Source organism: Perognathus longimembris, chromosome 15 (assembly GCF_023159225.1).
Source record: "Perognathus longimembris pacificus isolate PPM17 chromosome 15, ASM2315922v1, whole genome shotgun sequence".
In the NCBI taxonomy this organism is placed as follows: Eukaryota; Metazoa; Chordata; class Mammalia; order Rodentia; family Heteromyidae; genus Perognathus; species Perognathus longimembris.
This window is the reverse complement of record NC_063175.1, coordinates 43,606,451-43,630,165: the sequence shown is the minus strand read 5'-3', so window position 1 is coordinate 43,630,165 and position 23,715 is coordinate 43,606,451. Positions and strand designations below refer to the sequence as shown.

Here is a 23,715-nt window from a genome sequence, read left to right as displayed (position 1 = left end):
CGTTAACAGCTTCAGACTTCCATTTCATTACAGTTTAGTATGTCAGTCAGGAAACTTAATGGACTAAACTGCGCATCACTTTTAAGGTATCTTTGATAATTTCAACTGATCCTCTCAGTTGGACAATAATTTTGTGGTAAACTGAATACAATTTCTTTCCATCTCCATCACATTACCTATTTCTTCAAAGAATGGAAGGATTTCAGAATAGACACATAATCTAGGCAAGAAACTCATCAATCAATGTCAGCCAAGCCAAATACCTTGTTTGAATTTCAATATCATATTACAGTAGAAATTCATTATAACACCTGTATCTAAGAACAAATTAAAGTTATGTTAGAATAAATAAGATTTATGACACATCGCTATTTGTACTAAGTACAATTATTTCTAACACTATATGTACATGTATAGACATATATATAGATATATAAAATATATATGTATAAATTTATTGAATTAAAAAAAACCTTTAGGACGAGACTGTGTTGTATGTTAAAATAAAAAATGGCATATAAAAGATAGACAAATAATAAAACATGAATAATTTTACACATTATAATCAGATTGAATATAGGGAACATGTGTGAAAGAGAGTGAAAGAGAAATAATATACCCCCATAGTTTAATAAACCACAGTTGACTAGTTATAGATGACAAGAAGTATGGTATTCTTGTTCTTAGTCTATCATGATAAGGCTGTTATTTAACATCAAGTGCTCTGAAATTCATGAAATTGTACTGCTGTACCTATATTGTAAGGTTTAGTTCCATCCTTTCTTCCATTGAGCTCTAAAATTACACATGTAATGACCCCAATGCTTTATATAATATCTGTTTCCTTATGATTTTGAACATTTTTACTATCAACACACTTATACTGTTTGTTAATTGTGCTAGGATGAGAAATATAGCAATAATTTCACTTTAAAAAGAAATCTTCAACTGTTAGTGTTTCCAGAGATTATAAATGTTTGATAAGTTTTTCGTTTTCAAGATTATGAGTAAAATTCCAAAGACATCTGAACTCCCCTGGTTTCATAAAATAGTATTTTAAATTTACAAGATATTACACCTCTCGATCAAGAAACCATATAAAATAAATGAAATGAATTTTTCCTTTCTCTTTCTTGCTAATTTTATTCAAACATCTACCCACCTGACCTGTGCCTTCCTAAAACCCAAATTATAGTTTAAGAAGTATGTATCTCAGAGAACAATCATAGGTTGTAATTTCTTTCAAATGAGCAGGTCACTGTGAAGGTTTTAGAGAACACTTTAGAGAGATCAGATGTGCCACCCTCTAAATAATAGCGAATGAGATTGGTCATTCTTGGCCATTTTGCTGATGTTTCTCAGCTGGAAGCCAAAATGAAGACAAATATTAGTGTGAAAGACTCTGTGGTTGAAAATTTGAATATTCAAAGGATTTTATTTCAAATGACTGAGAAATAGGATGGGTTCTAATATTCCTCAATCATCACTTTAATGAACACTTCAAAATGACTAAAGAAACAGTGGATTTGAAAAAAAAAAAAAAAGGCAGTTGAATACGCTGCCATTCAAATAATGACCAATAATTCACATGCCTTCAAGTCAGCTGAGAATTCTAAGGAGGATACCATCTCTTTCCCTGTTCATTAATAAAAAATGATTCTTGATCCTGCTTTTACATGTGGATAAGAAGAAATCTGAGCCATTATCTATAATGATTTGAATGGATTTAAAACATGAATTTCTCTCTTCCTTGAGAGCAGTTTCTATTGCCACTGATTTCGTCAATGAGCATGTTTCAAGTTCAAGTCATTGCTGAATCTACTTGAATTTATTGATAATAAAGTACATGCTTTGATTGCTTCCTTGATTTTTTTTCCTCCTGTAGTTAACAGTCCTAATGATATTTCTATGAAATCTGTTTCTATTCTGTACAGGCAATGCAACATCAAAAAGCCTGCAGGCAATGTAATTATTAGCATAATGAAACCCCTGCTTGACAGAACTATACATAGTTAGGAGACATGACAGTAATTTGGCAAGGAAAAAGCAAAAACTATAGTGTCTATTTCTATTAGGAAACCATAGAAGTCTGACAAGATTTGATTGGAGAAAGCAGTGATTACCTGTTCATATGCTTCAGGTTTTAATAGGGTTTTATCTGGTAGCGTGTGATAGACCCAACCATGCCATTGTGCAAACATGTATACAGAATGTGTATGATATGCATGGCATATATTTGGATGCACATAGGTTTATGCTAATATGTAAAGTGATTATTAATAATAGTAATAGTATTTTGCAGCAGTCCTTGGAGCTGGGTACTATCTCTTACATTTTTCACTCAAGGCTAGCATTCTGCTCCTTGAGGCACAGCCCCACTACTGGCTTTTTCGTGGTTAATTGGAAATAAGTCCCTGACTGGCCTTGAACCATAATCCTCAGATCTTAGCCTCCTGAGTAGCTAGGATGACAGGTGTGACACGCCTTGATGCCAGGCAAAGGGACGGATACTTTGCAACAGCTTTCTATAAATAGCTCTAATGATTCTTTCTGAAGAAAATAGTCTTGAGGTAGATTTATTTTGATTCAATCTTGGATGTTAAGTGATTTGATGATAAAGATAATCATGAGAATTGTCTTCAAGTTTTTTTCTGGGAATGCATCGCAATCAAATACCTTGATGAAGTATATAAAATATTTTGATTTTCACTTTGTAAAAGAGAGGAAATACCTTCAACTGCAAAGTATAGTGAAGATTCCTGAGGTGTGGTTGAAATCTTAATTTAAGTTAAAGATTTCCAAGTAATATGTACATCAGCTGCTTTTATGACTTCAAAATCGAAATTACCAAAACTGAGATAAAAACAAAAATTCTGACAGTTATACTCAATTTTACATATTACTGTTATATTTACATGCTAATGATAATTTGAGGTCATAGATACATAATATATTGATTTTATGAAAGTTCTATTTCTAATTTCAAAAAAAATAGAATGGATCTTGTTATTCTCCATAGTGAACAAAAGTTTAGATAAAAGTTTCAGCTATTGTGCAAGTCTAATTATACTGTCTGTCTCCGTGTGTGTGTGTGTGTGTGTGTGTGTGTGTGTGTGTGTGTGTGTGGTGATTACTACTGATCTTTTTCTGTGCACAGCAAAAAAATTCAAGGAGCCTATTAAAAGTGAGTAAACAAGTATAAAACACCTTGATCTCAATAGTACACCATTAAAATCAAGAACAGATAAATAAATGTGTAGCAGTTCTTGAAGTAGATCTGACATGAGTAGATATGAGTAGATTGTAATAGGGCTGGTAGGAGGGAGTTTGGTCAAACACATATTTTGCTATCTAAAGGGATCCTCAGGCAAACCAATTACATTCCGGAATCTTTAGGAATCTAAAAACAAATTCAGGCAGGGACAGGCAAGTGAATTGAATGGGAGGCAAGGACACTCGTAAAACAAATCAGCAAAGATACAGAAAATTAAAAAAAAAATTAACTTTGTATCTTTCAGAGAAACAAAAAGGAAACTGCTTAGAGCTCAGAGCAGCTCAGGTTCTTAAAGCCTTCTTTAGAGTATAGTCGCTGGAGCAAGCCAACTTCCTGGTGCTGTCCTGACCTATTCCTTCTTTAGATTCAGTGCGCCCATGCTTTCCTGTGGGAGAGTTAGCCACTCACAGGACACTAAAATAAGTCACACATTGAAGGCAAACCCACATATCCCATGTTTTTTCTCCTACGGAAAACCTAGTCCAGAATAGAAAATGAGCAAGAATGTGACAGGGAACTTTTTTTAAGCAGAGAATGAAACCAGCAGGAAGGTCAAAGTGTACAAAGAGAAGGCAAGGAAGAATGGATATGATGAAAGTAAATTATTTGGATATATGGGCAAGAATGTGGAAACCCATTAAAAACTGCAAAAAAAAAAGTGAGGCAAAGAGAATAATAGAGGAATCAAAATACATGCATCATAGCATCACAAACAAAACTTATTGTACAACTAGACTGAAAGAATGTCTCTTGAAGAATAGCCATTCCATTGTTAGAAAAAATGCACAGGAATTTTCAAAGATGAAGAACACACTTTCAAAGTTAGGAATATTCATATGAATAAATGTGACTGAAAATGGCTCAGAGAATGGCTCTTCCCAGAGTAGTAATTATACATTTTATACAATTATACATTTATAATATTTAATTATCACTGGCAAAACTACCATCTCAGTTGAGGAAGAGGTTTCTGATGATAAAAATAAACATAAGGTATGCAAAATTAATGATGGTACTGTCATCACCTTTTTTTCTTGAAGCATATAATTATCATTAAATTTATTTTCTTTTTTTGTTGGGCACTATCAACAAATAAATATTTTACTAATAATAGGAATAGTGCTTCTCATGATTCTTAAAGAATGTTTAAAAAATTCACTTGTACCCTCAAATGATTGTATAAAAATTTACATGTAAGTGTTCACAAAAGAAAATTCTAATTTCCAACTGAATTTTCAAAGAAATTGCCCTAAACTTTGCAGAAATCTCAAGGAGAAACTGTGAAAAGGTAGAAACTAACGTTAAGATAATTAGAGGGTTAAAAAAAATCTTGAGTGGAAATGAAACACTTTAAGACTTTTGATTTTTCTATAAAAACTTTCTCCTATATAATATCAGGTCATGTGACACCAACATTCTTAGCCAAATTTTCTCAGAGAATAACAATTTCTATGTTACAAAGCCATTCTGAGGACTATCGGACACCATCTAAAAAAGAAATGTCAAAAATAATATGCTAGGTAAATATTGTTTCCCTCTCTAACCAATGAGTATTTTGTGTGGTAAAATTTCAGAATTTTGGGCTGGAGATATGGCCTAGTGGCAAGAGTGCTTGTCTCAAATACATGAAGCCCTGGGTTCAATTCCCCAGCACTGCATATACAGAAAATGGCCAGAAGTGGCACTGTGGCCCAAGTGGCAGAGTGCTAGCCTTGAGCAAAAAGAAGACAGGGACAGTGCTCAGGCCCTGAGTCCAAGGCCCAGGATGGGCCAAAAAAAAAAAAAATCAGAATTTCTGTAATGTAAAGGGATGTTGTATGTTAGGAGAGACCAGGAAGATTGCATCTGTAGATGCCTAATAGGCATAGCATGAGCCCACACCAGGATTGTGTACAAACCAAATCTGGACAAGAGAATGCCCAATGCAGATGCTAAGGTTTAGCTGGGCAGGATAGCTCATGCCGGCAATGAATGGTAGTGATTCTGAAGGTAGAGATAAGAGGATCAATATTTAAGGTTAGTCTAGGAATATCTTAGTGAGGCAATCTCTGACAGCATGTGAAAGTTGGATTACAACTATAATCTCAGACACACAGATGGTAGATATAGGAGGACTGTGATCTGAGGCTGGCCCCTGTAAAAAGTGTGAGACCCTATCAAAAAAATAACTACAACTAAATGGACTGTATTCAAATGGTAGAGTGTTTGCGCTAGAAAGAACAAAACCTTACATTCAAACCCCAGCACTTCAAAAGAAAAAAAAGTTAATATTTGCTTGAAAATTCATCACAGATACGAGTTGAACCTTTCCATCTCTTCATAAATAATCCACATCTCATTAATTTGTTGCTTGTTTTTTGGTTTTGTTTTTTTTTTGCCTATCCTAGGACTTGAACTTTGGGCTTGAGCAATGTCACTGAGCCTCTTTATTCTCAAGGCTAGCACTTGCCATTTGAGACACAGTGACACTTCTGGCTTTTGTCTGGGCTGCCTTTGAACTGTAATCTTCAGATCGCAGCCTCCTGAGTAGCTAGGATTACTGGTGTGAGTCACTGGTCCCTGGTTTACATTTGTTGTTTTATTTCTAGACTAGATAAAGCATAAATTTATGTTCAATTTCTTGTAAGAGTCAAAGTAGAAATCTTCAGGAATTGGATGTGCTGGCTTTTTTCTTGTTTCACACTGAGTTGAAACTCATATGTACTTGAAGATTGTATCACTTGACACAGGACTCAGACATGCACCAGAGAAGCAGGTGCCTTCAGTTCACGCAATGCCCAGAGTGTTTCCCATGGTGATAATGTAACTAAATCCCAGAATCCATTCTCAAAGTTGGCTTGTTGTGTGTCAGGTATGGGAAAAATCAATATCATAGGTTTGTCGTTTAAATAGAGCAATAAACAATATATAGATTGCTTTTATAAAAGAACTCTGCTGTCATTTGTTAGAAAAGAAGGACATAGCAGCCTTTCTTAGTCAGGGGGGCAGATTTTTCTATGTAATGATAGAAAAGATTATACCTTAAAAGACACCATCTCTTTGAGGAAGAAATATATTGTCGATCTCTTTCTAAGCATTAAAATAAAAGTAACTGCCAAGAGTGAACTGGCTTTTTCAGAATGGAATAGAAATAAGGGAGAAGTTTTAAACTTCATCCTCCTATCACATGGACTTCACAGATGTCAAAGTTCTGGGCTGCTCTGTCGTCTGAGTAGCCACATAACCATCTAGGAACCATGTCAACAGACGCCAGCAGAGATAAACAGAATCTTCACAATCAGCGACTCTGCTTTCCAAGTGAGATCTTTCACTAGGGCTCTGCAGCCAGGGCCAAGCTTTGTAACATGGTTGAGCTTAAATTTTCTCGTGTCTAAAATAAGATGGGTCTGGTAGACATAGGTGGCTTGTAGGTTTGTTGTGAAGATTATTAATAAATAATTTATGGAGGGTGCGTGGCACAAAAGAAATGCTTACTAAATATTAATCAAATCTTTGTTGGGCACAATGAGAATTAAAGGGAAACAATGGAAACTTCTACAGAACTGACAGCCCAGTGGGATAAGGATCAACATAAGCTGGGATTAGAAGAGCCCAAGGGAGAAGGTAGAATTTGGCAAGGCCTGACTCTATCAGGCTTTAAAAGTCTTGTACAAGATGGAGGGAATTTTGAGAATCAAAGAGAAATTGATGGGGTTTCATATTTAGTGGTCATTAGGCCAAACACAGGATGAATTTAAAGGAAAAGATGGGTATGTTAGTAGATCAATGAGAAAATGCAAAAGAGGGATGTTAACATTTTGAATTGGGATGAGGATGGTGTAGACACAAGTAGATGGATTTTAAGCATTGTGCTAAGGGCTTGGGTAGGAAACAGGTGAGAGATGACTATGGTAATCTCAACAAAGATGCTACCGGTTTGCCCTACATAGTTGGGTGATTTAGGTGTTGTTTCTGGAATAGTCTAAACTGGGTAATGCTGTAGGTGGAGCTGCGTGGATGCGTGGATTTCACAGTTTTGTCATTGTATGCATTTGAGATATATTGCTATATACAGAAATGTCCAGCTGGCGATTTAACTTCATATAAATTGCCCTAACCTAGTATTTTTTTCTCCTTGTTTCCTTCTCTTTTCCTTTCTTGGACTCTCAGCTAATTTCACACCCTACTTCTGAAAATGGGTTCGTCATAAACATTTAACTTTATTTATTTCCTCAACAATTTTCTCCTTCCTTTTATCTATATATAATTGGTTGCTTTTCAGGAATATCAGCTGGTATCCAGATCTTGTGGGAATCTGCTTGCTCTGTTTCTAAACACCTTAGATCCTTTAAATCCACACCTCAGTCTTTATTAAGGCATTCAAATAATTACCTTAATTAATATGCAAGATAATGTTAAGACATTTTTCTCATGGGTGTATATATGTGTGTACACACACACACAGAGAGAGAGAGAGAGAGAGAGAGAAAGGTTTTGCTCATTTGCTGTATTGATACTTGGAGAAAAAAGAACCAAAAATTAAATATCTTTCCTAGCAGAAGGAACAATAAAAATTCCAACAACAATCAACCTGAGGATACATTTGACCTTGACAATCTTGAAATTAATATTCACTTTGTGGTTGTGCTGACATTTATCACCGAGAAACACCTTTAAAGCCCTTACACATACATGCACACAGGGAAAGATTGATAATCACACAGGACAGAAAACCTGGTTGTCCTGTATCTCAAAGAAGCATCTAAAGGCTATTGGTCTGCTGACTGACCAACCCTGTGTATTAAGTTTATTTTATTTTTTGGCATTCAAGAGATAAGAAGTTTATTAACCACTTGGAAGATCTGGGCTTGTTCAAAGATAGCAGGAAGACAGACTTTGGCAGTAAATCATCTCCTAGAAGTTTGGAGAATATCTAGGCAAAACTGAACATGGAAATGCTAGTGTGATGCTTCTTATCAAAATTTCCACTTTCTGTTCCCCAGTCTCATCTCCTTTGCTTTTATTTGGGCTGATAAAGTATCAGATCAGTTGAAAATTAGTGGGCTTAACTCACTAATTCAACACTATGAATGTTAGTGATAAATAAAGGGGAAAGAAAATAATAGCAAAATTTAAGTATTAGATCATTCTTTCAGGAACAATTCTTTGGGACGGTTTAAGTTGAACCATAGCATGCCAATGCCAATAACTCTGAATATAACATAGGACTGACAGCTTTATAGAACTTTCCTTGACTGACCTAGATCATAAGTGTTTACTTTGTGAGCCATGCAAACACACATGTAAGTTTGCATTTACTAATAGATCTTTTATAAAAAAAAATAAAACAATTCATAGCTCATAATGTCTAAAGCAATAACATTTTAAAATTTAAATTGTATAAGAACCAATGGGACATTTTATGTAATTTTTTTCATACTAGATCTTCAACATAGAATATGTTTGTTACATCCAGCACACCAAATTGAGGCAAATCACATTTCAAATACACAACAGCCACTTGCGGCCCTTAAGATTGCTATGCAGGCATAATAATTCAAACACCCTTGGGTGGGAATGGGGAGAAATTCACTATTTCCAAAGACAACGGCAAAGTTATGAAATGCATACTGAAGACAAAAAGAAAACCATATTCAGTGTGATAATATTAATTAAAGTGTGAAATTGAAGCACTGAATAAGCTAGAGTATCAGTGATGTTAAATCTATCATATTGTAATTCATACCTGAGTATTACAAGACAAAACATACCACTGTTGATTGCATCAGCTCAGTTCTGAGAGTATTGGACAATTTATATTTCTGTGCTCCAAATCAATGAAACCCCTAGAAAACCTGAAGTAGTAAATATTAGTTCTTGTTTCTCTGCAAGGAAGTAGGAGGATTTTAATGAAGACAGTAATCTTAGAGATGTTACTCAGAATAAGTGTTGGTATAAGCCATGCAGGCAGGCATAAGTACAACGAATTGGAATTTTTTAATGTTATTTAAAATTTTAATGTTATATTTTCTTAAGTGATTATTAGCAATGATGAAATAAGACTTTTTTTTTTTTTTTTTTTTGCCAGTCCTGGGCCTTGGACTCAGGGCCTGAGCACTGTCCCTGGCTTCTTCCCGCTCAAGGCTAGCACTCTGCCACTTGAGCCACAGCGCCGCTTCTGGCCGTTTTCTGTATATTTGGTGCTGGGGAATCGAACCTAGGGCCTCGTGTATCCGAGGCAGGCACTCTTGCCGCTAGGCTATATCCCCAGCCCCGAAATAAGACTTTTAACTCATTAAAGGACCATTTTAAAATGCAGTTCATATTTGATTATTTTTTCCATTTTCCCCAAATTGTCTCAGTTTGTACACACCCACCTCACTCCACCCCACCCCTACAGCAATGTCGTTGAATATTACTGTAGGTTCACACATCTGCTCTGACACAGTTTTGTCACTCACATACACAGATTCTCGTACAGTTGGGTCAGAATTCCAGATCATGGAATGTTTTGCATGTGTAAAGAACTGGTGTGGCTGATGTTGACAGATGTTATGATCATGACAAATAATTACTAATTCAGGTTAGAGCTGTGGAAATCAGAGTCCAGGTGTTGGTGTCAGCATCTGGGAGAAATATCATGGGAGTTTGGTCCACTGAAGAGCGAAGTGTGGATGCCCGAAGGCGGTGGATCTCAGTACCTTAGGCAAGCTCGGGATCTGGCAGCCCTCTGACAGTCCCGAATCCTGCAGCCTGCAAGGCAGGGGCACGACTTGGGAGAGTGGAAGAAGGGAAGTGTAGCAAACATGATTTTCATGGCATCTTTTAATGCCAAAATATCTTGGAAGACAATGACTGAAATTATTTTTGTATATATGTGTGTGGGGTGTGTGTGTGTGGGGGGGGTGTGGCTACTGGACATCAAATCTGGGACTTTTTGTATGCTGGCCAAATGCTCTATTGCTGAGATGACCCTCTAGCTTAAACGAAAAGATCCTTTTATTTTTTTAATAAAACTAAAGGTAATATCTTAAATTAAAGGTTCATATACATATATACATAAATATTGTTCTCAGTGGTCTTATTCTTCAGTTATATTACATTGGCTCTGACTAGGAATCTGTGCCATTAACAGGGTAGTGGAATGACTCAAATAAATATATGCTCTTGGAAACTTACAATGTGGCTTAATTGGGAATAGAGTCCTCACAGATTCAGTTAGAAAGGACTAGGTCACAAAAGATTAAATAAATCCTAAGCACATGACTACTATTCCTAGTAAAAAAGAAAGCAAACACACAGAGACCTAGACAAGGTGGTGGAAGGCTGTGCGGAAATGAAGACAGAGGTTAAAGTGATACAGATACAAGCCAAGGAAGGCCAAGGATTTCTGGTTATTACTGAAGCCAGAAGAGGAAAGGACACTTCTCTGAGGATCTGTAAAGAGTGGCTCTGCTAACATCTGGATCCCAGCCTCTTATGTCCTAACATGGTGAAAGAATGTTCTAATGACCTGTGTTAGGACAGCTGATGAAATTAAATTAATACAAGCAGAAATTACCTTCCCACCCCATCTCTCCTTTTACTTTTGTCAGAATAAGCTGATAATCAGAAAGGATAAGTGACTTCCTCAAGAATATATCTTAAAGATGTAGACAATTTTCACTCGAGAACACAGATGTTGTTTATTTCACTACATGCTCTTCCCACTTTCATTATTTGCAGCCTCCTCTTTAGTACAAAAGCAAAGGAACCTGATCTGTTCCACGACTGGATCTAGTGATCCCACTCATTTCTAGATTTCTATTGTGAATGTCTTTAAGCTCTCTGCCCGTCACGTTGATCCTTCATATAATTCTGGGGCGCAATGCTACTTTCTCAAAGTTCTTTATGGGTTGCACAGTATGTGTGTGACTATGGGGTAAATGTTTTGGATTCTCATTTTCCTAATGGAATGGAAGACCTAAAACTCACCAATACATGGGAAGAGATAAAGAGAACAGGGATATTGAAAGCCAAACAAAAGTCCTCAATTCTATCGCCTTCATTTGGCTGTAAACAGGCTTCTATCAATAGAATTCTGGTGCTCTCATAGAACAACGAGTCAACCTGTGGACCATTCATGTGGTGATAATCCATTATAACACATGTATTCGCTCCATGAACATATGTGAACAACACATCCACAAACAAGCTGGCTGTCAGCTGACTCTTGGCATGTCAAGCCACTTGTGGGCAGGTTTCTTGGAACATTATGGCAGCCAAAAGATGGAACTACAGATATACGCCTTCCTTTTGGTGATTCTCTTTTTCAACACCAGCCATATTAACGTACACCACACAAGTCTGGTAGAAGGATTTCTAAAATGAATTCTTTCCCACAACTGAAAACAGTCAAGCATTTTCAATGCATGGGACTTTTCATACCCTGTAAAGTGTCCATTGAAAATATGAAGTGCATAGAGGCTTCACACTTTAGAACATGAATTCTCCCATTCTTGTCTATCTGGTTACTTATGTCATTATTGGAATGCCAATACTGTAATTTACTGAGCACTGGCCCGGATAGATATGGCAGTTTTTAATTTTTTACATTCTAAGAACAAGCTACTTATTTGAACTTATAGACTAATTAAATAATATGTGTATATATACATATAGCAGTGAAGCTTAATATCTTAAAAAAATATTCCAGATCTCTTCCCACACCCATCCCTGCCTACAAATCCTCCTCAGTCAGCCTCTTCCACTCAGTTTTCTTATCCTAATAAAAACAGCTCCCATTTATCTACTTTTTGAAGTTCAAAATGTGTGTCAATTTGATTGCTGTCTTATCTGTCATTGAATATCCATTAGGATGTCTTGTTTCTATCTTCCGAATTTTGCCAGTTTTAAACTCTTCCAAAATAACCATGGAAACGTAAGTTGTCTCTGGATTAAGCTAATGTATTAGCTTTCCCTTTCCTCTCCTCAATTCTGTTTAAATATGAAAATTAGACCAAGACTCTCTCCCTAAACACTGATGCTACCACACAATCAAATCTAGATTCTGACTGTGGCTTCCAAGGTTTAGGGCTAGGCTCTGCCCCATTCAGCCCTGTTCCTTACTCGGCTGCAGTCCAGCTCTGTTTCCCTCTTCCTCCCCAGCGCCTTGGGAAATGATGCTGGCTCTGCCTTAGATAGCTCCTCTCAGCTCACTGCCAGCACCCCTCCCCAGTCACCAAGATATTCCTTGGCTCTTAGGTGTCCTTCATTCCCAAGAATACTTCCCTTTCTATCTAGAATCATCCCTATCTCTGCCTCTCTAAGCAGTTTGGTTATGCTAAATGCTTTGCTTTTCTTGTCTATTTTCCCATTCATCACTACAATATAAACTTTTTTTTTTGCAGTGGATAGCTTTTTGTCTCAATTCTTGTTGCCAGAACTACAGTGGAGCCCAAAGAAGACACATAATAGGACATGTTGAATGTATGAGTGAATCAATGACATAATTTGATTCTGACTCCATTTAGAGTGTGAAAAAAATGGACTTATGACACTTAAAAGATTGAACCATGTGATGAATTAGCCAGGATAAGCTTTCTCCCATTAGGAATATTAAATAAAAACCTTAAAGGAGAAATAGAAGAGAGTTAAGAACTAGCCTAAAGAACTAGAAAAGCATTTTAGAGATACATGAATATGTGAGGAATAATTAGAATCAAATAATGGAAAATTATAGCATTTTCTAGCATTTATTAGGGGCTGGTAGTGTGCCAGGCACAGAATGAATATCTCATTTAATCATCAGAATCTCCGTTTGAAGATGTAACTATGGCACTCCCATTTTAAAGCTCTCGTATTAATCTTTACAACACCCATGCAAGATATATTCCCTCTTCTTTATTCATAGGAGGACATTCCTTTACAAAATCTATCTTATGCCAGCCAGCTAGTCAATGAAATGGCCAGAATTCAAACCTAGCCTACCCTTTGAATCATGGATCTTCAGCATTGTTCTCTCTGCTCCCATTTGGAATACATTGATTCTAAGCTTAACCAAGATGACAATGTAAATGTTACATGAACTGACCATGGGTTTAAGAACTTCACAGTGTCAAGGGGCACAGAAATGGGGTACAAAGAGTGAACAAATGCAGCAGTGGTCCTCACTGGACACTCTTGAAAATGAACTATACAACTTGTGGGCAAGGACAGGAGGAAAAAACTAGAAGAAAGTGAAGGAAGGGGTGACATTGTCGAGAAAGAAATGTACTCATTACCTGATTTATGGAATGGTAACCCCTTTGTATATACCTTTATAATAGAAATAAAATATTTGATAGTGATTTAAAAATCTACAGTTAAACCAGGTAACTAAAGAAGATAAGTGGACTTGTGGGAGATAAAGGATGGTGATTAAGGGGTGACATTGATCAAGATATACTGTACTCGAACTGACATATAGAATCAAATCCACTTTATGCAATTCAATGACTTAATTATTAAAAAATAAAACTACTAGGAGATCAGTTCCAACCAAATTAAAAAATAATATCTTTCCACAGGTTAACTTTCAGCTTATCAAACCTTGGTCATTTCCTTTCTCAAACCAAAAGAAGCTTAAGAGTTAGGCCTATAAGCAGTCTTACAACTCATAATATTTCTATCTGTAAAATATCCTCCAATTACAAAACAAATTGCATCCTAATACAACTCTTCATTTGACAGAATTTTAGGGTCCCTCAAGGGGGAAAGATTTTGCTTGAGTCAGAGTCCCTATAAAATAGAAAACAATTGTACTCCTACTACTCAGGCCAGATCCCTTCCACCAAAGTAGATAAAACAACTCAATTTTAAAATAATATAGTGTGAGAACCTTGGATACTGAGAACAATAGTTTGCCACACTATTGACTTTTTGTGTAATACATAAGATTTATCAGTTATACAGCAGGCAGAATAGCATCTGCAGTGAACAGAATTCATAAAATAGTAAAGTTACTTAAAAGTGAGGTTTATTTAATTTAGGGTGGATGTTACATTATATTAGCTGTGGAATGGTCCCTTACTCCGCCCCCCCACCCCACTTCTCCTCTCCCCCTACACCTTCCTTTCTCTCTTAACATTTCCTGTTCCCTCTTTTCCCTTCTTACAACTTACCTCCCCTCTCTTCCTTTTTTCATTCTTTCCTTTTCCTGTCCTGTTTGATCCTATCTGTCTACGATGTTGGCTCTCTCTATGTCAGCGTGGGCCACCTGAACTTGTTTCAGCCTCCTGACTGCTGGGATTTTAGGTATCTGCCATCTTGCCAAGCTTATCACATGTTAGCTTAGCTAATGTGATACTTTCTAAAATACACCCAAATACTTTATACTAAAAGCCAACATGTTTTGAGTATTGTCCTATGTAAATTATGTTTCACATTGGTAATACCCAATTCAATTATACCACTAACTGTAGGATGAAAAAGATGAAAGAAATTCAGTCCCACAATATATTTACCACAGCTTACCTTTTCAGATATATTTTCATCAAAAACTCAATCCCTAATTTCTTTGATTTAAATGTTCTCCAAAATTCATGTTGAAAGTTCATCCCTTCCAATGCAACAATAGTAAGAGGTGGAACCTTTGAGGAAGTACTGAAGCTGAGGGCTCAGCCAATCATTTTGGGATTCATTTCCTATAAAACACTGCATAAAAACAGCTCCCCTTCCCCTCACCCTTTTTGCCTCTTCTACACAGTGTGGTGTTTGTGTCCTCTGAAGAATGCAGTGACAAGAACAATTCTCATCAGAAACCCAAACTGCCCATATCTCCCAGTCCTCCAGACCTGTGGGAAATAAGTTCTGTTCTTTGTAAACCACCCAGTTTCGGGTACTTTGTTACAGCAGCAGAAAGAAACTCAGACAGAACTTATCCGGCCCTGCTTAACTTATTCTCTATCCTTGTGGTGACTTTTTATAGAAAGCGTGACACATGAGAGTTTTTGAGGAAACATCAACAGTGATATGTGATGAGGGAGTGTATAAATACATCTGAAGTGAAATTCCACGCTCTTCTTCTTTCTGCTTTTCCTCTCTGTCACTCCTGTTCATTAGCACTCTATAGAAGGAGTTCCTTTAAAACAGCTCAGCTCAGCTGTTTTTATCTTTGGAGTACAGATTCATTCAGCTGCCCCAGCAGGATGACAATATCCCTGAAGATGTTCAAGCTGGCTTTTGCTCTAATTCAGTCTAGCAAACAACCTGCTTTTATTTTTAGTAGGCTACACAATCAAACTAAGCAATTAAACCCCAAACAAAACGACTTAGGGATCCTCTTGACATTTGCATGCTCCCTTTTCTCATATTCCCATAAGGTCGGGTAAACAGAAGAGACTCCAGTATTATTTTCCAGGAGGCAGATAGCTTTTCTAGCTGTTTGGTGATATGAACTGATGGAATTTGAATTATCCTGTGTCCGCAAAATATGAGCAAAACTGACAGAGCTTATTGGGAAAACTGAACTATGTGACACCACTTTGTAGCTCAACCCACAGTATTCTTTGCCCTTTACTTCCTATGGAACTTTGATAGATACCCTCATTTGTTCTAAAAGTGAGAAAACAGATACATAACTTAAGTAACTAATCAGAGACTGTGTTCCTTTTGGATTCTCTGAGCTTTTGAAACTTAAAAAAATCTTTTAACTCTATAGTCAATTGTTTAATATCTGAGAGGAACAATTCTGTTAAATATGTTTTCATTGAGTTCTCCTTTCAGGAGACCATTATTTCCTCGAGAATGAAGACAGCCTAAATTTTGATATCCTAATTGACTAGTACAGTGTTTAGATCTTTCTACAGTGTAGTAGCCAGTAGGTTAATAGGATAGACTCTGACATTTATTTTTAGATTTTTAGTTAAAATTTAATGCTACAAAACAGGTAGCTATTATAAAGTGGAAAAAAATCTTAAATTTTATTTTACTCCAATACATTTAAATTTGAATAAACACATGGGTACAATGAATCTACAGATAGTGTAGTTCTAGATTTTTCAAAAAAAATAATTTTTGGGTGAATCAAAGAAAAATATAGTGGCTAATATTTGTTTTGGATTGTTTTAGTGGTGATTAAAAACCCCATTCTTCTAAGCCTATGTTCTAATTTCTTCACTGATGTATATAATTATGAAAAATATAATATTGTGCCTAATTGACCATTAAATCCAAATGGATTTCTTATGCCTTCTGTTACTAAGAATGCCAAACCACCAGCCTTAACATATTGCATATCATGTTGGTAATACTTGGAAACATCTCTTGCATCAGAGACTTTCAAAAATACCATCAGTGGCTTTATGCTTGCAAAACAAATGGAATGCCAGTGATGACTGATTTCTTTCAAATATTCATGTCTAACACATTCAGGACCATATAACTGGCCTATTGTTAATTGGGAAGTGATCAATTTTTCCCCACAAATACTCATTCAGTTCACCTTGCACTACAGTTAATTTTTGTAAACTAGCTCAACTGATAAAAGAAATAAGCTGTATGTATGGCAGTGTAACAAAGTTGGTGTGCTTCGTGCATGGAATCTTGTAGAAATCACCATAACTAATATTTCACATCTCAGTAACATATTAAGTATAAACATATTCTACTGGCAGCATTTAGCCAATCATCCATACAATGGTAATGATGTGGCCAGTAGTAGTGTTTTCTGAGCAGAAAACTTCAAATTTTAGTTAGGGCTATGAAGATGTATAACCAGCAGAATTACAGAACAAGACAGGCTGCGACATTCTGCCAATGGGAAGACTAATTAAAGGAAAGTAATGAAGTATATAAAAGTGCTGGTTGTAATCACACCAGTTCCAGACTGTCAATGAGTTATTATATTAGCCTTATTTACATGCATGATTATCCTAATGTGTGTCCCACTTTGTATTTCAGTGAGCTCTGTTAGAATTAGGTTCTCCTTTGTGTCTGATGGGGTCACAAAATGGAGTCCTGCTACTCTCTGCCTACCAGATGACAAGATAATTCCAGAGGTTTCTCCTGTTCCCACATTTCATCTTCACAACAGAGGCAGAGAAAATGCTAACTCCATTTTATAGACTTTAGGAAATCGAAGTCTCAGAGACTAAAGACCCTAGTCTACAATACAAGAGTGAATGTGCGAACATGATGTCAACTTTTCTGTTGTGTTTATAACCATAATGCAGACAGAGACCTGTTAGATTGTTTTCTTAATCCAGAGGAGGAGAAAAAGCAAACACAACAACTCTTCTACATAATGTCTTGTAAAATCAATTTGGGATGTTGCTTTTACTTATCCTGTAGTGAATATAATAATATAACTGACTTAAGAATATTACTTACAACTATTAAATACAAAAGGCTTTTGTACATGATTGGGTTGTGGTCTAGCAAACAGGTTTCCTATTCTAACTTAAGCCCTCCAAGACAGTATGTGGTCCATTTTAACATCTCTGATGATTAAACTGACTTAAAAGCAACTTATAGGACCTCAAATCATAATTCAGAATTCACCACATGTGGTATGAAAAGATTAGACATGTCTTTAAGCAGGCAGGGACTTCAATTCTAGCTGATAATACAAGGGAGAAATTATACCATAAAGGCAGGAGAGATAGGGCAAAGGTTTGGTGAAAGAAAGATACAATCAGAGGACACAAGCCTTCATATAAATCAAGCCTTTCTATTGCAGGTGATTATTCCATAAACTGGATCTCGGATTGTTGATCTCCCTGAATGATTAGTATAAAATGTATGCATTTGTAGAAAGAGTGGCTGGCTGATTTATATTTCAGACATATTCTCCATCAGTTTTTATTCCTTGAAAAGATGGTTTTCATAATGGAGTTGATATTTTCAATAATTTGAAAACTTTGAAATTCAATTTGTATAAAAGCTATGTAATTTTAGTGGACAATTACTACATCACATTTAGAAAAATGGTGATAAAAGAAGCAAGCAAATGCATCCCTGGATGAGACCCATTTTCAAAAGATAAGATCATTTTGTCTGAAAGGGAAATACCGACAAAATTTTCCTTCCCTTCATGCCTCTAAATCTTGATAGTGTGGCCAAATAATGAAATCAGCCTTTGTCCTTCCTCTAAGAAGAAAGATGTGCTTAAACAAAGGGGAGGAAAGAGATAGCAAGACAGAGGGAGAATGGAAGAAAATCGTACAATCTCTGGAACCTTCCAACTTCTAACCATTTGATGAACCACTGAGCAGAGCTGGACATAAAACACTCTTTTTTATTCCCTATGGTCTCCCTCATAGGGAATAATTAGCACAGATTTAGGCTAGTCACAGCAGGGGATCACAAAAGCCTAACAGCTATGCCCTTATGAATGCATGAGATGATACTAAGTGAAATGAACTCCATGTTATGGAAATGACTGTTATATTAGTGTTGTAATTACTTTCAACATGCCATGTGAAACTGTAGCTTCTAGTGTTGATGATCCTCTTGTATGCCCTTCCTGTGGTTGTACCTGCGCTATCACTGTATCTCATCTCAGTACACTGGATACTGTATATACTGGTATTAGAACTAGGGAAGTGAAAGGGAATATCAAAATCGAGAGACAAAGGATAAAAAGCCAAATGACTCCGAAAGCAATACTTGCAAAACCATTTGGTGTAAACCAACTGAACAACTCATGGGGAGAGAGGGAAAGGGGGTGGGGGGAGGGGGGAATGAGGGAGGAGGTAACAAACAGTACAAGAAATGTACCCAAGGCCTAACGTATGAAACTGTAACCTCTCTGTACATCACTTTGACGATAAATAAGAAAAAAATGAAAAAAAAGAACATTTTTTACATTGCAAGAATAGCATTTGTTGTTAGGAACAGAACATAAATTATACATGTAGCACCTATTATTAACATAACATAATTTACCTACTATAGTTTCTATAGTCAAGATAACAATGTGCTATGGAATAATTAAGATGGAGCTAAATTTTGTCCATTGAAAAATGTAGGTACCTCTCATAAATAAGGGAGAAATTCTGCCTACTTGTTTGTATAGGCTGCGTTGTGGCATCTACCTGTGAACTGTGGTAAAAAATGAATTACCAATGACAATGCTCATGAAATAGACTGAAGTCCTACTAAAAATAAATAACCCACCAAAGCAAAACAAAACAATTCTTATTTTGTACTTTGGTAAGAGTAATTTAATAAATAGTGGTGTTAATAAAAATAAAAACAAAGAATATATCAAGGCTATTAGTGCTGCCATTAATGAAAATTCATTCAAGGCTACATTGTATTTCTAAGATGGAAAGCTACCCTATGTTCCATTTTAGGAAAGAAGATCATTGCAGGCTTATATCAGTCAGCAATATTTTATCCTATGGGGAGCTTACTTGCCATTTTTACTTTATCCTTATTCATTGTCAAAGTAAATTTTTATAAAGCTAGTATCCAGTGAGTTAGTCTGTACACATTTCTCATGCTGTTTTCTGAGTTTTTTTGTTTTATTTTTACAGTACTTAAGATTGAGCCTAAAGCCTTGATTATGCTAGGCAAGGGTTATACTACTCAGCAACATCCAGAACTACTATGTTGAATTGAAACCCCATTTGCACAACTAAAGATAATTTTTAAAATTATATGAAGAAAATTTAAAAGGCAAATACATAGAAAAAAGAATTAAAGTAATTCATAGAGATTCCACCTTTCTAGAGAATAAAACACAGCTTTAAAAATTCACATTTTGATGATCCTCTTGTATCCCCTTCCTGTGGTTGTACCCGCACTATCACTGTATTCATCTGAGTGCACTAGATACTGTATATACTGGTATTAGAACTAGGGAAGTGAAAGGGAATATCAAAATCGAGAGACAAAGGATAAAAAGACAAACGACTCCAAAAGCAATAGTTGCAAAACCATTTGGTGTAAACCAACTGAACAGCTCATGGGGGGAGAGGGAAAGGGGGAAGGGGCAGAATGAGGGAGGAGGTAACAAACAGTACAAGAAATGTACCCAAGGCTTAACGTATGAAACTGTAACCTCTCTGTACATCACTTTGACAATAAAAAGAAAAAAAAATCACATTTTGTTATCAGAATTTGAATGAGAATTTTCTTTATGGAATTTTGAAGAGTGAAAAATCAGTCCGTATACCATATGAGATATAGTATATATTTGTTGTCACTAAAAGAATTGAAAAATGCCAAATTTTCATGAATGTAACATTATATATGTGTGTTAATGTATATGTGTGCGTGTATATATATATATAGAAAGAGAGAGGAGAGAGAGAGAGAGAGAGAGAGAAAGAGAGAAGTTGGTAAAGCAATTGATGAGTTAAATTCTATGTTAACCCAAATGGAATTATTTATTTGAATCCACAAAGCAATAAAATTTTGTCACGAATAGAAACATGGGAATGGGTGAGCAAACTCACAGCTTACACAGGTCTCCTGTTTAGAAGGATTCTGCATGATAAAGGAGTTAATGTTTTGCTGGTGATGTTTCATAGTTGCTTAAAATTTTCCAAAAGGCATCTCTGTATTTCCTTTTTGTTCCCTCTGGTTGTCCTTAAGTGTTGTATAAATTGGTTTCAAGTCAAAGTATTTTGTACTGAGTCTTGTGCATTATTTAACTGGTCTTCCTTGGGGACCTGGAAGCCTGTATAATTGTTTAAAACCCACCTATCACTATGCTTTTGAAGTTGCTATTTGAGACTGTTTTTGTGGAGCAAATATTTGTACAACTCCAAAGGCCTAGGCTTTTCCTCTTCCCTGAATCAATACTCTAATCTTCGTCTTTGAAAACTGGTCTGAGAGGGAGAAAGAAGGAAGGCTTTGCTAAGAGTAGATCTCCCAACACTCAGATACATTCTAGATGTCCATTCCTTCTTCAGGAAGGATGAGCTGATTCAAATCACCCAACATCTGACCCCACACAAAGATCATTTTCTCACCCTTACCAATAAGTATTTTTACTTTGTAACTCATCCTCCAAAAGCACACCATTTCATTTCCTAAGTTCTGTTGCTTCATAAAGTAAACCAAACACACAAGTACTAATTATTCATTGAAATGACTAGATGAGATTAAGTATCTAAAATAAGGCAGCTTGTTACAAGTAGTCATTTCTTGTAACTTTTAGATTATAAATTTTTAAGACATAATATAAAGATAGTCTCATCTGTAATTCAGCTTTGCAAATAAAATTAAAATGGATTAGAAATATGAAAATCTTGTATGGAGCAGAAATGGTTGTCAAATGAACAACTTGGGGCCTCTCCTTTCCTAACAGTAGAAATTACTGAGTTATAATTTGTCAAAGAGTGCTCATCTGCTTTTCTTTTGATCAAGTAGTTCAACGAAGTGATTTATGTTAGAAGATAATGACATGGTATAGTAGAGGTGTTGGCCTACATTTCTTGTGTCTGCTTGCCTTCTGGTGGCTTCTTGTGTTGTGTTCTTTAATAAATCCTTAGCTTTAGACATTCTCCGTCATTGTCTTTCCCCACTTTGATGTTGCACTCTTCATAGACAGAAACCATCTTAAAATAGCAAACATTCAAGAAGGGGGTGGCTAAATCCCAATGATATTGATTAAATTGTGCTAATAAGCATCAGTGCCTTTCTTAGGAAGCTCATATGTGGGCTGAATTAAGTGTGAATATATGGGTGAATTAAGCTTCCAGAGTTGGTAATTTGCCATTATAGGAAAGGGTGGGTGAAGGAGTCATAGTATGCAATGTACATATATTAAAATGAAATCAGGTAAATTGGGGACATGAGTGGGGTTGGGAAAGATGGGGAGAATAATTCAGGGGGTGATGTTGATCAAGATGTACTATCTTCACAAACTGACATATTGAATTGAAATTCTTTTGTACAACTACTTGCAGCTAATAAAGACCTTTTTTGGGGAAAAAAAAAAAGAACTCTGACCTAAGTCAGGAGGCCACATTTCAAGGAAACATTAACTCACCTTTAAAAATGCTCCCATGAAATATACAGCAAACAAAAATCTCCCTTTCTTTCTGTCACCTCAAAGAGGTGAATGACTCAGGCTACTGTGAATGAAAACAAGGATTTCTTACTATTCCCACCCACTGACATACTCACACTCGGGCTGAGTGGCCACTTTGATGGGTTGAGAGCTCTCCCCGGGCCCCCACTCATTGTAGGCAACAACTCGAAAGGTGTACATGGCTTCTGGTTTCAGGTTTCCCACAGTAAGCTGCAAGGACCCAGGCTGGGTGGTGTTCAATGCTCGTTCCCTAGGAAATCAACATTGCAGAGAAAGGTTATGCCAAAATGAAAGCTCTTAGCCCCAACTTCCATTTGATATACAGGAATAACAAGTAACCAAAAGGTTACTTCCTTTGTTATTTAATATTGACTCTGGACACAATTCAAGACCTTTGTGGGTTACTTAAGGGAACATAAACTAATTGAAAGAACTTACAAATAAATATTGTAAGGTTTCAAGGATGTTCAAGCTAAGTCATTCTTCATGAAACTTATAAAATAAAGGGTTGTTTTTTTCTCCTTCAACACTTCAGAATTTAAAATTCAGAATTCATGGGAAACAAAGAGCTATTAAAATAAGCAGCAACATCTGGAATGGAGTCAGGAAGATGCATTTTTGTAAACATCCGGCTAGTTGTAGAAATCAAGGTTTCAATTATTGCACAAATTGGTCCTTGTCAGTATTGTCAACAAATGCATGTAGGCATCTTCTTTCATTGTGAGGAAGGAAAATGCAGATGCTAAGGGTTCCTGTGCATATCCAGAGCTCTGGCTCCCGTGGTTAGTTTATGTGGAGTTACTGAAGGAAAGTAAATTATTTTCCTCATGAAAATTAAGAGTAACATGTGCTTGCTTCCCTCGTTCACCAAGATACATCTAAGTGTGTACACCCACCAATTTATACAAATATTCTCCATGATGCACATAAGTTGATCTGCTGATCATAGTGAGATGTATAATACACATTAAGAGATGATGAAAAAAAAACACTCCCTAGATAGGGGATCTGACATAAAAGAGAACTACTAATGTGATCTTTCAGGGGTCCAGTCCTTTTGTGTACTCTTCTAATACGTTTGATTGAACTGAATGATGAACAAACTCTTCATCTATTCAGTTGTTTCTTGCTGATACCTTAAATCCCTCAGATGAATTACATGTGGTGCATTTTACTTTGGTCATTGAGTTTTGCCATGCTTTTGGAGACATTTAAAGTGAAATAGATTTCAAGAGCCAGGGTAGGGATTTCTGGGCCATGTACACTCTTAATATGGTACAGCAGAAAGCATTAGGCTTCCCTGGCATGTAATCTCTGTAAGTCTTTAGCACTGACACATTTTGAAGCATGAAGCCAATCAGGTTGGTGTGGAATAGAGCTTTGTGCAAGTTTCCCTGGGTCCTAACTCTGTGTGAATTCCCTACACCTGGACCTAGAGACTTGCTTCTGCCGTAGT

General features: G+C 36.2%; 1 protein-coding gene across 1 annotated transcript in view; it reads right to left on the bottom strand.

Annotated features, from left to right (window-relative positions):
- Dcc (DCC netrin 1 receptor) overlaps nt 1-23,715 on the bottom strand; it is a 961,067-nt gene that overhangs the window by 267,620 nt on the left and 669,732 nt on the right. The window contains exon 9 of the mRNA XM_048363596.1: nt 22,355-22,509. Coding sequence (XP_048219553.1) covers nt 22,355-22,509 — 155 coding nt within the window. The remainder of the gene's footprint in view (nt 1-22,354; nt 22,510-23,715) is intronic.